General features: G+C 56.9%; 3 protein-coding genes across 3 annotated transcripts in view; all 3 read left to right on the top strand.

Moving 5' to 3' along the window:
• Nucleotides 1–101: 101 nt before the first annotated feature.
• CNPPD1 (cyclin Pas1/PHO80 domain containing 1) lies at nt 102–6,501 on the top strand. The gene is made up of 8 exons (XM_059476349.1): nt 102–321; nt 503–605; nt 2,958–3,039; nt 3,596–3,716; nt 3,805–3,933; nt 4,108–4,169; nt 4,428–4,545; nt 5,050–6,501. The coding sequence occupies exons 1-8, from the start codon at nt 253–255 to the stop codon at nt 5,689–5,691; spliced, it is 1,326 nt and encodes a 441-aa protein (XP_059332332.1). The 5' UTR covers nt 102–252; the 3' UTR covers nt 5,692–6,501.
• An 874-nt stretch (nt 6,502–7,375) lies between these two features.
• Nucleotides 7,376–11,901, top strand: SLC23A3 (solute carrier family 23 member 3). Its single transcript, XM_059476271.1, has 12 exons — nt 7,376–7,528; nt 7,796–7,956; nt 8,372–8,466; nt 8,800–8,873; nt 9,171–9,352; nt 9,506–9,629; nt 9,936–10,083; nt 10,163–10,416; nt 10,591–10,696; nt 10,771–10,938; nt 11,141–11,236; nt 11,404–11,901. The coding sequence occupies exons 1-12, from the start codon at nt 7,421–7,423 to the stop codon at nt 11,733–11,735; spliced, it is 1,848 nt and encodes a 615-aa protein (XP_059332254.1). The 5' UTR covers nt 7,376–7,420; the 3' UTR covers nt 11,736–11,901.
• Nucleotides 11,902–13,508: 1,607 nt separating this feature from the next.
• NHEJ1 (non-homologous end joining factor 1) overlaps nt 13,509–22,341 on the top strand; it is a 42,062-nt gene continuing 33,229 nt past the window's right edge. Inside the window, exons 1-5 of the mRNA XM_059476329.1 lie at nt 13,509–13,579; nt 14,153–14,338; nt 15,179–15,388; nt 17,865–18,003; nt 19,480–19,538. Coding sequence (XP_059332312.1) covers nt 14,153–14,338; nt 15,179–15,388; nt 17,865–18,003; nt 19,480–19,538 — 594 coding nt within the window. The 5' untranslated portion in view covers nt 13,509–13,579. The remainder of the gene's footprint in view (nt 13,580–14,152; nt 14,339–15,178; nt 15,389–17,864; nt 18,004–19,479; nt 19,539–22,341) is intronic.

The following is a 22,341-nucleotide window of genomic DNA, read 5'->3' on the forward strand; positions in this document are numbered from 1 at the left end:
GGGGGGGGGACCGGGTGACACCGGCCGCGCGTGCGCCCGGCGGCGGCAGGGGCGGGGAGCGGCCGCGCCCCCGCGCCGGAACAGGAAGGGCGGCAGGGCGGGCCGTGGCGGTCAGGCTGGGAGCGGCTTTCAGGGCGCCGCTCCCGACACTGCGCCGGGCCTCGGCCTCGGAGCGGACCGGCCCCGCGCCCTGACAGCCGGCCCTGTATCGCCGGAGGGGATCTGTCAGCCCCCGCCCTGCCAGCGGGTAGGATGGAGCTGGACGAGCTGCTGCTGGACGAGGAGGGAACCTTCTCCCTCAGTGGGTTCCAGGAGTTCACGGTGAGTGTCCGCGGCCCGGCCTGCTCGTAGCAGGCCCTCGGGGTGATCCCGCTGTCCCCCGCTCTCGCGGAGCCCCGTGCGGCCGCACGCCCCGGCCCGGTGTGGCCCCGAGCTGGGGCGGGGTGGAAGGCGCGGTATGGGAGCGCTCTGCCCTTCCTCACGTTCCTCTGTGTGCCCACAGTTCCTGCCCAGGCACCAGCAGCTGAGCGAGAGAGTGCGGAAGCGGCTCTATTATGGCTGGGACAAAGACTGCAGCCTGGATAATCTCTCCAGCCCTGTGGCAGGTGGGTTGCCGATTGTCCCCAGATGGTAATGCTGAGTCAAAGGGGTTGGAAGTAGCCCAAGGGGCCGAGACCAATAGGTCACCTGCTTCCTCCCCAGCGCCAAATCCCACCCCTGCCCAGCCTTTCCCTCTCTGTACAACACAGCAGGGCAGGTTGCCAGAGCCTCATGGTTTCTGTTCTCTGTTTTGTTGCCCTGTCTGGCTGTTGCTGCGTTTTTGTTGCTTGTGAATTCCTTGGCAGAGCAGGTTGTGAACTTGCTCTTGCTCAGAGCTGTCTTAGATAGTTGCTTGTGCTCTGCAAAACACTCAGGGCTTTGTTCAGCTTCTAGTCGTGAGCAGCAAGGTGACAAGTTCTTGCTGTGTTTGTCTGAATCACAGTTTTTTTGCCTGTCAATTCAGCAGTGTTTTGGGGAACAGAAGGACAAGGTTGGGTTAAGGCTGAGGAGCTCGTGCAGGTGATGGTGGAGAGGAGTGGAAAAGGGCATGCAGTGGTTTGCTAGAGGGCCATCACTGTGTGGAGTTCTCAGCATTTCCCTGAGCTGCTTGCTAGGCGAACAATCTGAAGTTGCCAGGAGGCTGTGTGTGGTGTGCCTTGGTGAGGAGGAGGATGCTGAGCATGTGGGGCCAGGGCAGCCCCAGGCAGAGCAGCCAGCTGCCTGGGCACTGCTGGGAGTCACGAGTTCCAACACAAGCAGTGTGAGGGGGGGTTGAGGCTGACATTACACTGGGGTGCAAGGTGGGACTGTTCCATGGAGGACAGTTCAAAGGGTACAGTCATGCAGGAACACTGTTGGGGGCTATTAACTGTAAGGATTGCCTTGCACTCAGGAAATGCTGTGGTTCCAGCAGCTGGGGGCAAAAGTGGCACATGGAGAATGTGTCCATGGGCTGTTCTGCTTTTACAGCCTTCCTTCACCAGCTGCTTTCTAAAAATGGGGCTCAGGGCTATGACATCTGTTTTGGTACACCTGTGTCATTGCTACATGGCAAGTTTATGGCACAGTCCTCAAACAAGGTAGAGGCTTATTGGGAGAGTGGAATAGCAGGAAAAGGTCTTTGGTGTTGGAGGTTGGTTGCAGAAGGCAGTATGGGGCTGGCTGAGGAGAGAAGTTGAAATGTGAATTTTTTCCTCTGGAGACAGAAGAACAGTAACCACGCTCAGTGTGCTGTGCTGTGAGATGGGAAACTGATCAGCTGCTGTCCATTCCCTCTAGGACAGGACCCTGTTCTGAGTTGGATTTGTGGGCTGAAGAATTTGGCTCATATCAGGATGAGGCTGTAGGGATCCCTTGTGATGTTGGTACTGCCTCTGTGGTGGCACAGTGGTGGCCTGGAAGGGCAGAGAGAGCAGCAGCAGTGGGAGAGGCTGGGCACAGCCAGGGGGTGGCTGGAGCTATGTGGCTGCACATCATAGTAGTGGTGTGGCCTGAATGGTGTAGGGAATTTCCTCAGAGCAGTGTGTTCTGAGCTTGGTGGCTGCTCTTTGGGCAAATCACTCATGTTAGTACAGCTGTTCTCTTAGTTACTGGAGAGACATAGAAAGGAGGGGTACAGTGATGCTTCCCCTGGTAGCTGGAAATGCAAGGCTGCTGGGATGAACTCTGCTCTCAATTCTGTCAGCCCAGGGCTCAGAAACAAAATGAAGTTTCCTGTCTAAAGCACTTCTTGCCTAGCATCACACTGTGGTGCTGCTTGGGATGCTCCAGCTGGTCCTGTTGTGTAGGAGAGTGAGATGGGAGCTGCTGGAGCCATGTGCCAGTCTGTCAGTGTCTGTGCTTGAATGCTGAGGCACATCCCTGGGTGCAGGGAAAGCAGGCTGGCCTGCAGTTACACCCTGTAGGTGCTTTGGTACCTGTTGGTGCCTTCAGGCTCCTGGTCACATGGGTGCCTCCTACTCCATCATCTCAGGGTGGTGTAGGGTGAGCTGGATGTGTGCTGATGAGATCTGGAGGGGGAAGATGCTGGTGGTTGGAGGGGAGCAAAGAACCATGAAGATGTGGTGTGACATCAGACCCAAGAAGCAAGAAGGCCTCCAGAAGGGTGTCTGAAGTTCTGCAGGGTGAGGGCAGGATGTTCCTCTGCAGCTGACTGCTGGTGGTTCCCTGTGACACAGACCTGCTGATCTGGCACTGCTGCAGGGCCTTGGTCACTCACATCCTCTTCCTGCTGTGATTTGCCTGCCCTGTGTGTTTGTTCCTCACTTCTCCCTGACCTCTGATAAGGCCTCATAGTTTAATTTAAACTTGAAGGGCTGAGCAAACACCAAGACCTGATGGGCTTGTAGGAAGAAGGGGAAAGGTGGGCATGGGCTGGACCACATGGGAATAACTCTTTTGGTGCTTTTCTGTCCTAGATATTGCTGTGGAGTTGCTGCAGAAAGTGGCTCCCAGTCCTATCCGCAGACTCCAGAAGAAATACGTGTCTCACGTATCTCGGTAAGAAGCAAAACCTGTCCCTTCATGTCCTGTGTCAGAACTTGGAGCTCTGGTCTTACCTGTGACTCACTTTGTCTCCTGGGCCAGCCACTGGCTTTGTGCCTACGCCTGATTAGTGTCAAAGAGAAGCACAGACAGCAGTCACAGCAACTTCCTGATGCAGCTGGCTCCGAGTTTATCCTGCTCTCTGGGGTGCATATGTGCTCTTGTTACTGGGAGTCTGCACTGGCTGTATCTGCAGCTCCCTGGGTAACCAGACTTGAACCTGGAGTCTCCTCTTGGCAGCTGAGCCCTTGCAGCATGCCTTACTGCAGGCAGGGCTGCTCAATTTGGAGCTGACTGTGCCTGGGAACAGAAACCAGGGCTTTCTGCTCCCCACCCTGCATCCCTGGCACTTTCTGTTGCTGCAGCTCAGGACAGCTGGCACAGACCTGGCAAGGCTGTGATCTGTCTAGCAATTGCTAAACCTTCCTATCCTCTGCATGGGGAGGGAGCAGCCAAGTTGTGTCCTGGTGCCTGGGATGTTTGTAGCATTGGTTCTTGTCCTGTCCTACAGGGAAGCTTGCATCTCGCCCTGCTCCATGATGTTGGCCCTGGTTTACATTGAGAGACTCCGGCACCGGAACCCTGAATACCTCCAGCAGATCTCCTCTTCAGACCTCTTCCTGATCTCCATGGTGAGCAGTGGGCAGGGGTGTAACTGGGCTGCATGGCAGGAGGTGAGTGCACTGGAGGCTGAGATCCTGTCCTTTGTGCTACTTTCAGATGGTTGCAAGTAAGTATCTGTACGATGAGGGTGAGGAAGAGGAGGTGTTCAACGACGAGTGGGGAGCAGCAGGGAAGGTGGACGTCCAGACCATGAACACACTGGAGATGAACTTCCTGAGTGCCATTGTAAGTGAAACTGTAACTGCTGCTGACTGTTTCACAGAGCAGGGAAAAGAGACACCGAGGGGAGTCTGGGTTTCTGTTTTTCTCCCACATACTCCATGAAGGGATAGAGAAAGATGTGTCTGGGTGCTGGGTGACTGCCCTGACTGCACTGACCTTTAACTGCTGTCCCGGCAGGACTGGAGCCTCTACACAGATCCTCGGGAGCTGTTTGAAGTGCTGAGCTGGCTGGAGGGACGGTAGGTGTCTAGGGTGGGGGTGATCCCTTTATCTGTGTTGCAGCCTGGCTCTGCCCCTGCTTGGAGATGGCCCTGCTGCAGTGAAATAAAGAGGTTGGGACACCTCTGAGCCTTAGCTAGCCTCTGCAGCTCCCTTCTAGAGAGCTTAAGCAGGGTCTTCTCCAAGCCTGCCTGGGCTGAAGCTGCTTTTCTGGGGAAGGTCCATATTGTGTCCATCATTCCTTTTTTTTTTTTTTTTTTTTTTCTTTCTTCTTGCAGTGTGGCTGAAAAACAGGGCATGTGGCGTGGCTGGTTCACCTACACAGATCTGTGTGTCCTCATGGAGCAGTCCATGTGGCAGCATGTGCTGGGCCAGTTCTACCAGCAAGTGGTGAAGGTAAGGGCATAGGAGAGCAGCTAATGCAAGAACATGGGACCCAGCAGGCTGTGGATTTGCAGCAGGACTCTTATTTTCCACTGAGAGCAGCACCTTGGTTTATTCTCTGTTGAAAAGGGAAGCTGTCAGAAGATGCAAATCAGCTGCACTGCGTGAGGCACTGCAGCCTGGTGCTGGGTAGTGTGCCCTGTGCCAGACCACAGCTCCATAAGTCATAGTGCAAGGACATGGTGGTGGCATGGAGGCAGCTGGGTACCAGCTAGGGTTTTGAACAGGAACTGTTGGCTTTTAGCTTTTAGGGCATTTTGGTTTGTGATATTTAGGCCCAGCTTTGGGCAGGCTGTGTGCTGCCCACCATTAGCAGTGTGGCTGCCTGCTCTCAGCATGCAGCCCTGGAGCTGGTGATGCTTTTTTCCTGTCAGGGCTGCTGGGTTGATCATGGCCATGCTGCATCATGGCTGGTGGGGGGTGCTACTGCTGGGCTAACATTTGCCTTCTCCCTAGCTGGCCTGCCTCCTCGGTGTGGTGTACTTGACGGGCTTCGCAGCCGTCTTCGCCTCCATCGCCGTGGTGCACCGGTCTGTGTGCCTAAGGAGTGTCAGCTCTGCAGCCCCCCGGCCTGTGCTGTTCCCCGAGGAGGGGAGGTGCCAGCTGGATGCCCAGCCAGCCCCAGCCCCTGGCCAACCCCAGCCCGAGCTGCCCAATGTCTCCTCAGCCAGCTGCACCCGTTGCCTGGGGGAGAACGAGACGACCAAGGAGACCAAGAAGCCCCATCGTGGGGGTGTCACAGCCACTGCACTCTACCTGTGGAGCAGCGTGATGACGGCCCTGTCCTACCCAAAGGCACCTGATCTGGCCCAGCACAGGCACCTCCCACACGGTCCTTTCCGGAAAGTGCCCACTGCCTGTGAGAGATCCAACCGCACCGCCCCCAGCACAGCCCCCCGCCAGCCTGGCCCCTTTGGACTCGCCGTGCTCCCGGCCCCCCCGGTGCTGCAGTGCCACGGCTGCTCAGCCGCTGCGGGCCCCACATGGGATGCTGCCCCCAGCCGTGAGGACTGGCTGGACCCCCTGGGGCTGAAACAGTGCTTCCTGCATACTGCAGTGGATCTCAGTAGAATCAAGAGCTTCATTTTTCCCAGCTAGGAGTATAGGACAGCAGCCCCTTTCCCCTTCCCTTGTAGTGTGGCACAACTCACTTCCTTGCACTTCTGGGACCCCTGATCCCTGGAATTGCAGGGGGCTGAAGGCCCCTGCATTACTTTCAAACCAGCACTTGTGTCCCCCCACCTAGGGCAGGGATGTTCTTCACTTGGGGCTGCTGGCACAGGTTGGCATAGAGCTGGCTTGCTGGGGTGGGAACTTAATAGCTGGAGGGTAAATATGGGTTGCCTTTGGGCTGGGGTGCTCATGCTAAAGGGGGGTATTGTACCTCTTGCTGTAGTGAGTGGTGTTGGACAGAGGTGGCATATGGGATGTTGGAGGCTGGGACTGTGTGTGCAGGGTGGAGGGGCTAAGGCAGAGACCACAGTGAGAAGGTGGGGTGCCTGGGGTACAGGAGAGGAGGTTGAAGGAGGTGGGAGTGAGCAGTTTTTACATTCGGGGGCTGTTAGGCCACCTCTTGGAACTTGCAAAAGTGACATCAGGCAGGTACCCCAATGCGGCTGTGCTCCGCTGGGCTTGGTGGGGATGAGGTGTGATTAGGGCTGAACTTCCTTATCCTGCTTGTCTTGGGTGTTCTGAATCTGGGGTGCTGTGTGACCCTATCCCAAACCCCAGCTGTCTGTGTCTGTGAGAAAACAGTGCCTGACGGCTCCTCAGAGTGGGAAGAAGGCACCTTGTCTTGCTGACCAGGCCAGCTCATCATGCCCCTTCTTTTTACTGTGGATTTTACACCTGTTTTTCACTCTTTTGTAGATGCAAATCTCTTCCAATAAAAGTAGTTCTTGCTGTGTGCCTGCCTTGTCCTGCTGAGCTGCTCCATACTGGCAGCATGCCTGCCCCAGAGCAGAGCCATGTCCATGCAGCTGTGCCTGCTCCTGCAGCTGCTGTGCAAGACAAACCCTAGGTGCTGCCAGTGAGCCCAGGAGACCTGCAAGGCCTGTCCCGAGTCTCTCTCCTGACAGGAGGGATATTGGGTCTGGTGCAGGCAGGGACAACAGGAGAGGAGGATCCCCATCCTTGGGAATGCGGGGAATGCATGTTCTCTTCACTGCTCTTTGCTCTCCAAAGCCTTACCTGTTAATGAGTGAGCCTTGAGCAGCACGGGCTTGACCAGGTCACTGACACAGCCACCTCTGGCCCGTGACAAAAACATGAGCATCCCTTTGCAGCCAAGCAGGCAGCTCCTGTCCCTGGCATCCTTGTCCGGTGGCAGGATTCAGTACTCTCCTAGGAGAATAGGGGATATAATAGACCCCACTAGAGACCAGGCTGGACCACGAGGGCAACAGATGCCCCTACAGATGCTGGGGTGACACAAGCATGAGCAGGGCATACCAAAGCTGGAGGATGCTGCTGGTGGCAGTAGTCTGAACACATGGAGGACAAGGTGTCAAGGCTGTGGCCTACCCAGTACTTGCCCACAGAGGCAATGATGGGACCCAGGCTGTGGGTAGTTGGCATTGTAATAGTGTCTGATGGCCTGCTTTTGGCTGCCTGTCACCTGGCCCTCATGGTGACAAACCAAGGTGACACTTACATTCCTGGCCACAAAGGCAGATAACTAACCAATCCAAGTTAATGGCTAACCCTGGGGCAGCTCCTGCAGAAGGTGGAAGTTCAGGCATGTGAGGATTTGGGAGGAGCTTTTGGCGGTGGGAGCCTGCCCACCCTCTGCACTGAAAACTGGGAGCAGTGTGGGGAAGGCAGCAGCATGAATGGGGGCCGTGGCAGAGCACCTGGAGCTGGGAGCCCCATGCTCACATCCTGCTCCTCCCAGAAGATGTGCTCCTGGATGATGAGCTGCTGCTTAGCTCTTCAGGTAAGGGGGGACCATGGTGAGCAGCCAGAGAGATAGGATGATGAGAAGAGGGCTGGGATTTTCTCAGATAGCAGGGCAGGGGCTGCATCCTGCCAGGCAAAGGGTGTGTAGGGCTCTGGTCAGTGTGGCTGGGAGAGGAGTGGGCAATAGTGAGTGCTACCCAGGTGGTGTCAGTGGGCATCCACCCTCTCAGGGGGCCTGGGCATGGGGAGCTGCAGCTCTGGGTGCTGCAAGGAGTTGTGACTGCTCCATCTCTCCCCTGCACAGCACCTGGCTGTGCAGACCTCCTTGCTCTGCATCTTCCACCTCCTCCTGCTGCCCACCCTGCCCCAGGAGCCACCTCATGCCCACACCACCAGCAAGCTGCTGGCACGAAGCCTCTTCGCCTGCGGCATCTCCACAGTGCTGCAGACCACCCTGGGGAGCCGGTGAGCAGGGGAAGTGGGAAGGGGCACAAGGAAAACCTCTCTGTGCTGCATCTCTGCACAGTTGTCACAGATGTCTCCTCCCTCTCACACACAGCTCTAGAAAAACTTTCCCTCTAGCTCCTCGCTGCCTTGCTCCAACATCATACACAGCTCCTTCATACCATCTGATGCCTGTGCAGCCCACACAGGCTGGTATGGGATTCAGCAAAGCTTCTGACAGCTGCATCCACTCCATGTGCTGTCACTTGAGATGTACTAGGGCACATGTAGAATATGGGGTAACCTCCTGCCAGTTTGGGGTTCTTATCTGCTTCCCTTCCCACCCCTGTTCCTCTGGCAGTCTGGGCTTTTGGAGCAGCCCTGTTCCCTTCCCTGTCCTTCCTCCCTAATATGCCATTGTTGTCCCCTTCCTCAGGTTGCCACTGGTTCAAATCCCATCCTTTGAGTACCTGGTCCCTGCCATGGTGCTGAGCTCCCACCTGTCCCCTGGTGCCAGCACAGACAGGAATGGTAAGCACAGCCCTGGAGCCTGTGTCCCTTAGGGCCTGGGCCATGCTGGTGCCAGGGGAATGGCAATGATGGTACGTGGAGTAGGGATGAGGGGTAGCAAGGGGTCCTGCCTGCTGGCCCTTCTGGTGATGCTGCACAGCACCCTACTGACTCCTGAGTGCACTTGCAATGTATCTGGTAACCTCGCCAGGGCCAGGGCTTATGGGACGGAGATGCTGGCACACCTCCCCTTCTGCAGCCAGCAGTCACCTTACTGCAGCCTCTTGGACACAGCTCCAGGAGCCCAGGATCCAGGATCCACGTGTATCCCACCCTTCCAAAATTCCCTTCCAGGTACAGCCATGGCCAGTACATGCCTTGTACCTCATTGCAGAGACACAGGGAGCTGGGCTGACTCACTGCAAGAGGTGGGTGCTCCTGTGCTGGAATGGAGTGAATTGCTATCCCTCTCCATCAGCTTTCCACTTGTCACCTGTATCCCTGCACCCCCAGTCTCTTTTCCTGGGATTTGCCATGAAGAGAGTTGTGAAGGCAACGGGGATCATGATGCATGTCCATGTATATTTTTCTCTGTGCTTGGGGTGAGCAGAGCACATGAAACAAGTGCTTGTTCCCAGCTGCTGGGGCAGTGAGATTGGGGCCAAGGGAAGGTTGGACTGCTCTCCATGTAGCCTGCCCCACCGGCCCATCCTTTCCTCTTACAGGTCTCTGGAGCAGTGCTGATCTCTGGGCTTATTCAGCTGGCGCTGGGGGTGTCTGGCGTGTGTGGGTGGGCAGCACGGCACTGCGGGCCCATGGTCCTGGCCCCCAGCCTCTCCATCATCGGGCTCTCTGCGTACAAGGAAGCTGCTTTCTTCTGCTCCACCAGCTGGGGAGTAGCACTGCTGTATGTGAGCCCAGGGGCTGTAGTGGTGGGCAGCTCCTGGGCCTTTCTTTCACCAGCAGGACAGGGATGGGGCACCCCCGCAGTGCACGGTGCACATTTGGGGCCCCATCGGTGACTGTGATGCTGTGTGGTGACCTGTGCTCACTCTCCTAGGCTCGTGCTCCTCACTGTCACCTTCTCCCAACACCTGCGGTCCTGCCGCCTGCCCTTCTGTGCCTGGCCCCACGCCTGGGAGAGCACCACAGAGTATTCAGCTCCCACCCTGCACACATTCTCGGTACTGGGGTTTGTCTGCTCTCTTCACTGTCACCAGGCTTCTCTCTCCAAGCCTGGCTCTTTGGTGTGAGACCTGGTGCACAGGCAGGCATGAAAAGCTTGGTTGTAGCTCCCAGAACATGGATGCTTCTGGGGAAGTGTTGGGGACCTAGGGTGTTGGACCAGAACAGCTTGGGATGCTTCCTGCAGGGGTAAGGGGAGATGCGGCATGACATCCTTGGGAGATGTGACAGGACAGGGATGGGGTGCTAGCCATGGCAGGTAGGGGAGGAGGGTCCCCTGCTGAGGGTCCCCTTCTGCCTTGCAGGTACTTCTCCCATTTGGTGGTGTCTGCATTGTCTGTGCCATCCTCAGCTACTTCCACGTTCCCTGGGAATCACTGGATGTGACCATGGCACAGCTGTCCTGGGCCAACAGCACCTCCAATGCCCCTTGGATCCACATCCCCTATGCAGGTAGGGGGCAGAGGGTTGAGGGCAGACATCCACATCTGGACAGGATTTCTATCACCTGTCCCTCTTCCCTCCGCTGCAGGAGCGTGGAGGTGGCCGCTGCTCACGCCCCAGGCGCTGGCAGTGGGCATCGCCATGGCCATGGGCTGCAGCATGAACTCTGTGGGCTGCTACGTGCTGTGCAGGAGGCTGCTGCGAGCCCCCCGGCTGCCCCCTCACGCCTGTAACCGGGGGCTGTGCATGGAAGGGCTGGGCAGCCTCCTGGCGGGACTGCTGGGCAGCGCAGGGGGCACGGCCTCCAGCATCGCCAACACCTGCGCCGCCGGCCTCACGCAGGTATGCCAAAACAGGGGGAAATGGGCTAGCAGGGGTGGGGAGGCAGTCAAGCAGGTGGGCAGGACTACACATAATTGCCAGGCTGTCACCGAGCCAGCGCTGGGAAAGGCAGGTGTGTGTGTAGCAGAAGGGGGTGATGCTACCCATGCTCACTTTCCCACTCTTCTTTCCCAGGCTGGCTCTCGCCGCTCGGTGCAAGTAAGCGCCCTGCTGTGCATGGTGCTGGGCCTGTCCCCGAGGCTGGCAGGGCTCCTCACCCATGTCCCTCTGGCAGTTCACGGTGGGTACCCCGCCCTGCCCCTTGCTGCAGCACCTGCAGCCTGCCTGGCACCTCCTGACTCCTGCCCCTCGCAGGAGGGGTGCTTTGTGTAACCTACGCCGTGGCTGTGGGCACGGGGATCTCCTACTTCCAGTACACAGACATTGACTCGGGGAGGAACATCTTCATTGTTGGCTTTGCCATGTTCATGGCACTGCTGGTACCGCGCTGGTTCGGCACGGCTCTGGCTCCCCTGGCCACAGGTATGAGGGACACTCCCCAGGCAAGGCAAAGCCTTGAGTCCCATGGCATGGTAAGCACACATCTCCAGTGTTCTGGGAGCCTGGGTCAGCTCATGGCGGCAGGCAGCTACCTCTTAAATCCCTGATTCTGCCATGGCTGCTCATGTCCCTTTTCCCTGGCTGGGCTGGGACCTCCTGGCTGATTCTGGCACTGTCCCTGCAGGCTGGGTGCCACTGGACCTCCTCTTCCTCTCCCTGCTTATGGTCCCTGTCTTCTTAACTGGCTTCTTGTCATTTTTTCTGGAGAACACAGTCTCAGGTGAGGGGCTGCCCTAGGTGATCTGCATATGCCCTGCTCTGAGGACTGGCTCTGTCCATGAGGCAAACTACCAGCTCTGCCTCCAGGCTTTCCTACTGAGGATGCTGGGGCTGGTGTGGGGTAGGAAGAAGGGGGTCTCATTTCACTGCCTGCCTTCCTGCTTGCAGGAACACTGGAGGAACGAGGGCTACTTCCTGAGCAGCCATGGAAAGCCAGAGCTGGAGACTGTCACCTCCATGGAGAGAGAGGGGAAGCCAGCCAAGCATATAAGCTCCCTGCTGGGCTAAGGAGGCTGCTGCCATCTTCCTGCAAAGCCTTTCCATGCTGCTTCCTCTGCCCAGGGAGTGAGGAAGAGGAGGAAGGCAGCTGTGCCACTGAGGAGGGGACTGCTGGCCCCGGGGAAGGGACACACCTGCTCCCTAAACCCAGCTCTGGGGAGCTGCAGCCAGCAACAAGGCCAAGCCAGACAGACATGCCTCCCTGGCATACTATGGCCTGACCCGGTCATCTGGGGGTGCTTCGTGTGAAAACAGGGCTGTGCCCTCAAGACAGCTTGTGAGCCAATTTGCTCCTCATTTCTGAAGCCCTCCAGGACTGAGCTTCCACCTTCCTAACACAAACCTAATTTCCCTGCTTGAGAGCGAGATATACAAACCTTCACCAATGTTGCCTTTTCCAGGGGTTTTCTTTCCAGCTGGGATTTACCTTGGGGCTCCCCTGTTGCCCTGAGGACTGTGACAGGAGGGCAGGGCCACCTGGTGACACTGTAGCTAAGGATGTGGGTACCTGTAAAATCCACCCTCACTCTGTGGACATGACATTGGGAGGGTTCAGTGCTTTGGCCAGCCCCAAAGGACTGTCACTGTGGCTATGTTTACCTGCTGGCACTGTGCTCAGTAACAACTGGCTGTCCATCCCCTCCTCCTGCTGTGTCCCAGTTGTGTCTATGGCCCCTCGATGCCCATGGCACCAGGTATATACCAATCTCTGGCACTCCAGGATGCTCCAGGGTGGTGGTGCAACTCAGCTCAGTTTCCCACACAATGAATACCCTTTCACCTACAGTCAGATAGTCCCTGTAGTGCTCACCATATAAATACCTCCTAGGTGTTGCTCTTATGACTACGGTAGCTGATAGTGGATTTCCCTGAAGAAGAACATCTCCCTCCACTTGGTCCCAAGATGAAACACCCAAAGGTGGATGCAGAGTGGGAGGGATGAGGTGGCACTGTGTGTGCAGATCCTGAGGTGTAAGATCTCTTTCCCCAGCTCTCTGTGACCCCCACAGTTGTACACAGCAGGATAATGCCCAGCTCATCCTCATCCAACCAGCACCCCCACCTGACCTTAAATTTCAGCTGTGCCCGAAGTCCAGCTGGGTCCTGCACCCCCAACCCGATCATGCAAGCTAGTCTGTCCTGCACTGCAAAGTCCTTGCCTAGTCCCATGTTCCCTGATTCCCTGTCAGGATGCACACCCCGTGCCATGACCCCACTGCTCTGGGAGGTGGCTGCAGCTGGCATGCTGGGGAGAGGGGTGAGTGGAGGGGTGTGTGCAAAGAGTGTAAATGGGAGACTCAGGGGGAGTGCAGCAGGAGCAGTTTGTGGGCCCAGCCTGGATGGCCTCAATGCACGGCGTGCTGGTGGCAGATCACAGCCAGAAAATGGGTGATGAGGTTTGGAAATCAGTGCCTGGGGTTAGGGTGGGCCTCAGTGTGGAGGGAACTGGGATGTGTGGTGTGCCAAGCTGGCACAATGCTGCTCTGTGCGCAGGCATGGGGACAGAGGCACTCGCAGCCCCAGCCATGCAGGGCTCGCTGCGCTGCAGCAGCCGGGTCCCGCACCCCTGGCAGGGCAGCGGGGCGGGTGCGTGCCCCGGCACCCTGGGGCTCAGGGATACACCTGGGGCCAAGGAACAGGAGCAGCCCCGCGCTGCTTCTCCGGCTGCACAGGGCGCTGTACCCAGCTGGGCACTAATGCCAGGACATTTCGCAGCAGACGCAAGCGCAGATAAAAGTCCTAAAGCATTTCGATCCCCATCAGCATCTCGGCCGTGGCACTCCCTTCGGCAGCCGCGGCCGCTCTAGAGGGACATCCAGCTCGGCTCGCTGTCCTTATGAGCAGGCAGGGGAACACCAGGCTGTGGGGAAGAGATGGCCATTCTCGGAGCGCAGGGAGCGCACATCCCGGCGTGCCCCGGCCCCGCACGCCGCGGAAGAGAGCAGCATGCCGGGAGCTGTAGTCCGCCCTGCCTCCGGCCCGGCGCCGCTCGCAAGCCCGAGGAGTTTTGGAAAAAGAGCCCGAGGCTCTGCATCCCCCGGCCGCCGGCTCCTCCTGCCCCCGGGTAATGCTGCGGCTCCGCAGAGCCCGAGGCCCGCGAGCAGCCGCGATCGCTGGGTTCCCGAGTGCTTTGGGAGCGTGGAGCCCGTCCCAGGGAGGAGCGGGAAGCGGCAGTGGCTGCCGGCACCCTGCCGGTGCCGTGCCGGTGTCCGTGCCGGCAGGGCTCGTCTGGAGCGCAGGGATGGGATGCCCCAGCAGGAGGAGGGTGCAGCGCCCAGCTCCCCGCCCGGTGCCGGCGGGGCAGCCTCACTGCTCATTTGGGCATAGAGGTCTTGGCATGTTAGATCCAGCAAGCAGCGGATAGCCCGGGGAGGCGGCAGTTCCACTGCCGTGCGCCTGCTGGAGCGTCTGGGGTGCTTCTTGTGAGCTGCGGCAGGACCTGCCCTGCAGCAAGCTCCCAAAACACACGGCCCAGCTCTGCTGCTTGCATGTGTGACCAGAGCTGGTTGAGTATCCTCACTTCTGTGCTGTCGGGTCACAAATGGGCCAGCTGGGACTGCCCGTCCCTTGAGGCCACCCCAGGGACCAGGTGTGCCTGGGCAGGGGTTGAGGCAGAGATCTGGTTGCTCTTTTGCAGATGGAGGGCTCCGAGGAGCTGGAAAGCAGCCTCCTGACCCAGCCCTGGGCTTCTGTTCGCTTTGGTGAGTCCAGTTTTCTTGCCAAAGTGTGCTTCAGGGATACCGGCTATATCCTGCTGATCTCTGACCTCAGCTGTGTCTGGTACGAGAGGGCAGACGCTGAGGCTGTGGGACAAAGGTCCAAGGTGAGTATCTGAAGAGGCCAAGGGCCTCTTTTTCTCCTCCCAGCAGCTGACATTCCCGCATAAATTGCTTGGTGACACAATGGCTGCTGGGTCTGACTGGGCTCGGGTGCAAATGCCCAACCTGGGAAGTCCTGGTGCGGCTCTGCCCAAGCCCTGTCACCCCCCTTGGCCAAACACCCTTCTCCTGGGAGAGTGGGCCACTCTGTTCAGCATGCCTGGGGCAGCCAGGTGGGTCTGCATACAGAGGCTGGCACAGTCTCTTCACTTGTGGGCTGGATGGGCAGCTGGTTTCCCCAGGGTCAATGTACTAAAGAGGAGCTGGAAACAAGGCTGCCTTCTACTCATGACAGAGAGATTCTGTTCACATTCATAGCTAGTAGTCTCTCATGGGGCATCCTGTCAGCTTGGCCCCCAAAAATGCATGGAGCTGTGCCTCATCTGCTCAGCCCATGTGCCCAGGCCCTCATGTGCCATTGGAGTGGCATGTCCCTGTGTCACATAATGCTGGTGGCAGGAGGGATGGGCAGATGGCTGCAGCCATCCCCAGCTCTGGCAGATTGTCCTGCTGTGGGCTCTCCAGGCTGTGGTGCTTGTGGTGGCATGCAGAACAGATGTGCTAGAGCAGACTGCTGCACCCTGCCCATTCTGGACTGGCAGGATAGGAGAGTCTTCCCAACATGGCTGGCTTGGGAGAATCAGTGAGGAATGTCATGTCGGCTGGAAGCCAAGGCCCAGGGATGGCTTTTTGCACTGGAACATGCAGTAGTTTGACTCCTTTGGTGCTGGGATTTCTGCTGGTTTTTCCCCAGTGCTACACCCCCTAACCTTGCCTTTTCCCAGGAGCTGAACAAGCGGCTGACTGTCCATGTGTCCTCCTTCCTGAACCACTTGTGCAGCTTGATGTGCCCCTTGCTGGCAGGGCAACCAGGTGCCACCACTGCCTTCTCCTGCCACCGCTCTCCCAGTGGCCTCAGGCTGCACGTGAAGAGTGAGCTGTCAGGACTGCCCTTCTACTGGGACTTCCACTGCTGCCCGGCTCCCCTGGACATGGTGAGCAAAGCTGCAGGGACTTCAGGGAGGGGAGTGGCCAAAATTAAGGATTATCTCCTTAGGCCTCTCCTTAGAGGCTTTTGAGTAGTCTTGAGCCAGGCTGGTGACTATAGGTTACCTTCTGCCTCTCCCAAGGGTTACTGTCCCCATTTCTCCCCATTGAGGCTTTGGTTTGTGCCATGCAGTTACACAGGGATGTCCCAGCAAATGTTGCTGCTGGGGCATTAGTGAAATGTCCTTGTGAGAGCTCATCTAGAGTTCTGCATTCAAATATGGGGTGCTTGACACAAGAAAAACATTGATGTGTTAGAGGGGATCCAGAGGAGAGCTACAAAGATGGTAAGAGGGCTGGAGCTCCTCTCCTACAAAGACAAGACAGGTTGCCAGAGATGGGATTGTTTGGCATGGAGAAGAGAAGGCTCTGGAGAGACCTCATTAAAGCCTTCCAGTACTTGAAAAGGGCTTATTAAAAAGAGGGAGAACAGCTTTTTGCATGAGCAGATAGTGATAGGACAAGGGGAAATGTTTTTCAACTATAAGAAGAGAAATTTAGATTTGCTGCTAGAGAAAAAAATCTTCATTATGAGGGTGATGAGGCACTGGAGCAGGTTGCCCAGAGAAGTTATGGATGTTCTATTCCTGAAAGTGTTCAAGACCAGGCTGGATGGAGCTATCTACCTGATCTAGTGAGTTACATCAAAAATCCGTTCCAAAGCAAACCTTTAGATAATCCTATGTCCAGTGTGGGGTGATGCCCTGCCAGCACTCTGTAGAGCAGAGTGATGCTGTTCTCTTTAGGAGCAAGCCTTGAAGCGGGGCACAGAGCAGCGGGTACCCCCAGATGGCCCGCAGCTGGTCTGTCACGACGGGCGGAATTAGAGCGGATTCTCCCAGCTTTTAAAGGTTTGCTCCTACACGGGCGCGTTGCGTTTGCAGAGGCAGCCCCTGCGGGCCCGGCAGGTGGGGCTCCCCCGGGCCCTGCGTCCCTGCGCGCACAAGAGGGCGCCCGGCGCCCGCGAACCGCCCGCCGGAGCCCCGGGCCCGGCACGGCACTGCGGCCCCGAGCCGGCGGGAGGCAGCGCCCCGCAGCCCTGGAGGCCCGCAGCCCCAGAGCCCCGCAGCCCCAGAGCCCCGCTCCCAGTGCCGGCGGGAGGCAGCGCCCCTCAGCCCCGCAGCCCCGCTCCCGCTGCCGGCCGCGGATCCTCTGCCCCCGAACGGCTGTGCTTGGGCATTGCGGGGCGACAGGCGGGTTCCCCAGCTGCTGCCGGGGCTGCTCTCACCGTCAGGGTTGAACAGGTAATCGGGGTGCTGGCTTGGCTTGCCCCGGGGCTTGATGCCCCTCCTCGGGCAAGATGCACAGAGGCTGAGCTGAGGAGGTGCAAAGCCCCTGGTCCTGGCTGCTCCTCTGTCTTGGACACACACTGGGTCTCTGCAAGACTCCACGGAGATGGGAAGCAGATGGGGTGCTGAGTGTGGCTGGTGGGGATGCGGTGATGAGGATCAACTCTGCCCCAGCCAGGGGCTTGAGGAGGGCATAGAGCCTACCTGGCTTGGTCTATCCCACCTCTGCTACAGGTGGTGCACTCCAAGTGCTCCAGTGGCTGATGGCCATCACCTCTGGGCTCATATCTGGGGGTAGGCAAAGCACAGAGCCCACTGTGAGCTTGCCATAGGAGTGAGAATGCTTCAGGAACAATGCTGGGTTTGCTGTCCTCTCACCCATGGACTCAGCCTGGCCACAGAAACAAGGGGCACCATAGGTTGGGGGATCTCAAATACCCTTCCAGGGACTGAAGGAGGTGATAGGGGAGAGGCTGCTTTGTGTGCCTGCTGGGCCAGGATGGCCCAACTGGGCTCTGAGACAGAGGACATGCCCAGGGTTCTGCGTGGGGCTTGTGTGGTGTAAGCTTAGAGGGCATACTGCAATGGGGGCTGCAATGGAGAGCATGCACGAGTCCTGCCTGTTGAGATTCTTTTGCTTTTCATCTTACTTCCCTGGGAGTGCCTCTCCCGTTCATCAAGCCACAGTTTGACACCTTGTGTCTTTCTGGTTTTTCACCCAGCCATGCCTGTTTCCTGCATAGGAGCATGCCATGAGGAGTGCAGAGCTTGGGGAGGGTCTGGGTGGCACATGGGGGGCTCCTGTTTCCTGTTGCCCCCCAGGTAGTGGGTGGAGCGCTGCCTATCCCTGCTCTCCCACCTAAGCTCACCCCTGCTGCAGCCTGAGCTGTAAAAGGATGGGGCTGGGATGGGGGGATGTGTCCCACAGCATCTGGCCTGCCTTCTCCCAGCTCACATCTTTTAACCATTTCCCAGTGGATATGGGTGAGATGTGGGGTATTTTGTGGAGCCCTGTGTGAGCTGGGCTGCAGCTCTTGCTAGGACCTTGCTGGGTGCCCTGCTCTGACCACTCTGTGGACATCTGTGTGCTTTCCTGGACCCAGACCTTTCCTAGAGCACCTCTCCTCCATTGCAGGTGTCCCGTCACCTCGTGCGGCCCCTGATCCAGATGAACCTGGCTCTGCAGTGCCAGGTGCAAGAGCTGATTTCCCTGCTGCTCCAGAAGGATGCTGAGATTGAAGATTACAGGGAGAGCGGGGCCACTCTCAGCAGAGGTGAGGAGGGATGCCTGGGGCAGGGAGCAAGTGTCCTCCCCAGCACTGGGCTGGCATGCTTTGCTCCCTCTGGCTGTTACCCAGCCTGGCTTGTGTTTCATGTTTAGCTAAGCCAGCAGCACAGCAGTATCCAGAAGGCTGGGAGCAGCCTCTGGGGTGAGCTGGGGGAGGAGCAGCCCTTGACCGATAGCTGTAGGAGTTGGGGAGTGGCCAAGGGGCTCTCCAGTACTCTGAGGGCACCTGGCTGGTCCCCAGGAGCCAGGGGGGAAGCCTCAAGGGCTGGCCCTGCCGTGGTGTCAGGCTCCCTTTCCAAGGGCAGTAGCTCACTGAGTGCTTGGACAGCACCCAGGGGCTCGGGGCTCTCCCAGATGTGGGAAGTGCAGCCGAGCTCATGGGCCCCCCTCCAGTGCCCAGCCCACTTTGCCATCGGGGTGATGGGCACACAGGAGCCTCCCTGGGCAGGACATGGGGCAGGGGGAGCCCCTTGGGGGGCAGTTTGTTCCCCACCTATGGAGGTTGGCTGGGTGCTGTTTTTTGGTCATTCCTTGCTACTGCCATGCTTTGTCCTGCTGCCACAGGTGATACCTGCACTTCTGCAGGAGCATGGTGCCCTGGGCATGCAGAGACTCATGGGGGTCAGCCCGGGCTTGTGTATCACATTCAGGAAGATACTGTGGTCCAGGCCCTGTCCCATGACTGGAGTCCCACCACAGGAGCCTGTATTTGCCCTGTAGGTGCACTAGAGCTGCATTGGCCAGCTGCACTTCCCTCTGTCCTGCTGCATGCAATCTCTGCAGGGCTTGGAGCAGCCTAGACAGCCTGTCTTGGGTTGTCCCAAGGCACTGATGCTGGTGAGCAGCTGGCCTCTATTGTCCCTTACTTGGTGCAGGGCAGAAAGCTGGGGGAAACATTGCACCCTATGGCTGAGCAAATCCAGCCAGCTGCTTCTCCAGACCACATCTTGGCAACAATGTGCAAAAACTAGTGTTTTGGACAAGGTGCAGAGCAGAATATAATGGAATATAATGGGGGTTTGTCCCTGTCCTGCAAGAGAAGGACACAGGCTGGCTCACCCCTTCAGATGAGCAGCTGGACAAGCAGTGCCCTGTCCCACAGACTCAGCTTGTTCCAGCTGGAAGGTCTGGGAATGATGTTGAGCATATCCTGCCACTGTTCCCTACTCCTCAATGCAGAAGTGCTGCGACAGGTGTGGATGGACTATTGGCTCTGCCTGGCTGCTGTGTGCATCAGCAGGCTCAACCATGATTTTCCAACTTCCTTGTGGTCCTTGCATCTTCTGCTAGCCAAATTATACGTCCCTAGCCCAAGAGGCCTGCTGGTGTTTCCTGCTGATTCTGGGAAGAGCCTGCTGGAGCTTTTCCCCTGCAGCATCCTCACCCCATGGTCAGATAAAGGGGCAGCTGGGGTGGGTGGTGTGGCCCAAGCTGCCCAGGCTGATCCGTGTCTCCCTTGCAGACCGCCTGTGGACAGAGCCCTTCCGGGAGGAGGCGTTCCAGCAGAACTTCGTGGCTGAGGTAAGGAACGGTGCAAGTCCTCTCTCCTTTGCCCAAGGGGCGGTTTCATCAGCAGTTGCAGTGTGAGATGTGCCAGGCTGCATGGGAGCACTGATGGGGATAGCTAGACTTGCCCAAAGAGGGGTCATGCCCTCTGGCTCTCCCACAGCCCTCTGTGTGTCCTTGCACCTCACCTCTAGGGCTAGCAGAGCTGTGAACAGGCCTGACATGGCTGGATGGGAACTGCCTGGTTGTTGGGAGCTGCCAGAGGTGCTTCACAGGAGTGTGCCCTCACTGAGGCATATTCACCATATTCACCTGCCTCCCAGACTCACTCTGGACCCAAACACTGCTGCTGATGGCAGGCAGGGATCAGGTGAATGAGGAGAAGCCATCTCTTTTTAGTTCACCTGTTGCTTTTAGAGGTGATTTTGCAGTGACACGTTTTGGGAACAAGAGCTTTTCAGCATGTTATCCATACTCTGCCTATCACTGTCCCCTTGGCACACTCAGCTCTAAAATCAGACGTGTGCTTTGGAGAAACTGGGACTGGAAGGAGAGAGTCTTTGATCCTTTTGCATTACTGGAAATCATCACAGAAGCACTGAAATGATTCAGATTGATGTGTCAGGGTCAGAAATGTGCGATGCCCATCATGCAAAAGGACTTTGGACATTTCTGAGTGTTCCTGTGCTCACTGTGATGGCACAGGAATGGGGGCAGTGGTACCTGCTGGGGTAGTTCAGCCAGGGTGCCAGTGGTATCACACAGGCTTTGGGAGGATGGTGCTTTATGAGATGAGCTGATGTTCTTTTGCAGCCAACAATAGATGATCTGCAGAGTTTCTAAAAATTAGAGATGATCCCTCTTTTATATGTGAGGCATTGCATCCAGTGCAGGCAACTTTCCCCTGGATTATGAAGGATAGAGATGAATCCACTGCTGGACTGCAACTTGAAGGTTGCCTAGGGACCAGTGATCTTGACCAGATTACATTCACCCTGGGCACAGAAAGGACATTCCTAAGCAGTAATTTATATCCTTCATGCCTTGAAAGAGCTAATTTCCCAAAGCAGGGGGGAAAATTATGAGTGAAATCAGCTCAGAGGAAACATTTAGATAGAAAAATGTGAATGAAAATGGTGAGCTCTTTCAGAAGAATTTCACAAGCCACAAAAAGCCACAATTCCACAATCAAGAAAGAGGGCAGCGCTGGCCCAGAGCCCGTTCTGGTTCAGCAGCAAAGTGAAGGCAGCAATTAGAAATAAAAGAGCAGTTTATAACAAATGGGAGAGCGGGAGTAGATAGCAATCAATATAAATTAGAAATTATGAAGTGTAGAAAATGGGTAACAGAAGCTAAAGACATCAGGGAAAAATCATGGTGATGAACAGAAGGAACGGCATTTATTTGGTGTAGCAGGAGAAAACCCCAAGCTCCCAGCAATAGGATAAGCTTATTAGTAGACAGAGGTGGTAAAATGATTTATACTGGACCAGACATGGCAGAAGCAGTCAGTAAATGTTTCAGTGCTGTCGCTGGAAGGGTGCAGGCAGATGTGCCAGGATAGGGGGATGGTGAAGTGTCTTTGTAGAAGAGTCATCTGAACAACATCTGCTAAAGATGAACATCAGGCTTGAAATTCAGAGTCCTCCAAGAGCTGGTCGGGTCTGGGCCATGGGGGAAGGTGCAGAGTGGGCAGGAGGGGAGTGAGGCAGAGGCTGGCAAAAGCAGCTGGTGTGGAGCACATCTGGCTCAGGCTGAAAAGATGGGATGGTGGTTGGTGCTGTGTGTCCTGAGAACAGTCCAGGAGTAGAGTCTTGGAGCCAGATAGGGAATGGAAAGCTCTGGGAGACGCTGCCCCTCTGCGTCCTCTGGTAGCCAGGTCTGAGCCCTGGCTGGAGGGGAGAGGCTGGTGGAAGGATGCAGTTGTGCTTTGGTCTGCTGGGAGGGTGTGTGTCCTCTCTGCATTCATCCCATTCTTTATAAACCCACTGGTGATGCCATCCTGCAGCAATGAGCTGTGAGATGCAAACAGCTGCTGCCTTTGGTTTGAATGTGGTACCCCATGGTTCCTCCTGATGCCTCCTAGGTCTTGTGTTAGTGAGAAACACCAAAAATGGCTTTTCAGCTCTTCACCACCAAAACTGGCTCTTCACCCCAGTCTCTCCTCTCATCTTGCAGCAGAAAGGTGGTCTGGGGGACCTCCAGGCAATTTAACACTCTGTTTGTCACTCCTAAAAGGAGCAGCACAGGGAGCTGGGGTCCCTAAGGACATACTGTGGGGAGCTGGGAATGCAGTGAGCAGCTCCCATGTGTAGGTTTCCAAAAGACGCTGGACAATCAGCAGAGTCACAGGAATGAACTGAGCACTGGGGAGAGAGCCTGGCATTGGGGGGTTTGGAAGGGAAGAGCTCTGTCTAGCTTATCAGGGAGAAAATTGAGAGTGCCTTGATTGTAGTGTGTGTGGGTCTTTAAGAGGAGAAAAGGCTGGTTGGGGAAGGGCTCTTTAATCCTGCGGAGAGCACTGGAGCACAAGCCAGGCACTGGGACATAGAGCCAGGGAATTTCAAGTTAGAATGGAGGCGCTTGGGTTTGCTCCTGCCAGTGATCACGGCATGCCTCCCAAGGGCAGTGGTTGATTGTCCATCTCTTAATGTCTCCAAAAGTGGGCTGGGAGTCTGCCTGGAAGAAAACCAAGTTGCTGGGTTTGGTCTTGTAGAACATCAGTGAACAGGAGGTCAAGAAGAGAGATCTATTGGTCCTTCCAGTATCTCCATCTGTGAAATGGGGCTGCAGGTTGTGGATGTTTGGTTGTGGTAAG

This window comes from Ammospiza nelsoni, chromosome 7 (genome assembly GCF_027579445.1).
Source record: "Ammospiza nelsoni isolate bAmmNel1 chromosome 7, bAmmNel1.pri, whole genome shotgun sequence".
Classification (NCBI taxonomy): Eukaryota; Metazoa; Chordata; class Aves; order Passeriformes; family Passerellidae; genus Ammospiza; species Ammospiza nelsoni.

Excerpts from the sequence above, each read along its gene's own strand:
- SLC23A3 (XM_059476271.1), top strand. The coding sequence starts at position 7,421 with ATGAATGGGGGCCGTGGCAGAGCACCTGGAGCTGGGAGCCCCATGCTC. Across the intron at positions 8,874-9,170 it reads GGGCTGACTCACTGCAAGAG|GTCTCTGGAGCAGTGCTGAT; the intron begins GTGGGTGCTCCT and ends TTCCTCTTACAG. Across the intron at positions 9,353-9,505 it reads AGCTGGGGAGTAGCACTGCT|GCTCGTGCTCCTCACTGTCA; the intron begins GTATGTGAGCCC and ends TCACTCTCCTAG.
- CNPPD1 (XM_059476349.1), top strand. The coding sequence starts at position 253 with ATGGAGCTGGACGAGCTGCTGCTGGACGAGGAGGGAACCTTCTCCCTC. Across the intron at positions 3,717-3,804 it reads ACCTCTTCCTGATCTCCATG|ATGGTTGCAAGTAAGTATCT; the intron begins GTGAGCAGTGGG and ends TGCTACTTTCAG. Across the intron at positions 4,170-4,427 it reads CTGAGCTGGCTGGAGGGACG|TGTGGCTGAAAAACAGGGCA; the intron begins GTAGGTGTCTAG and ends TTCTTCTTGCAG.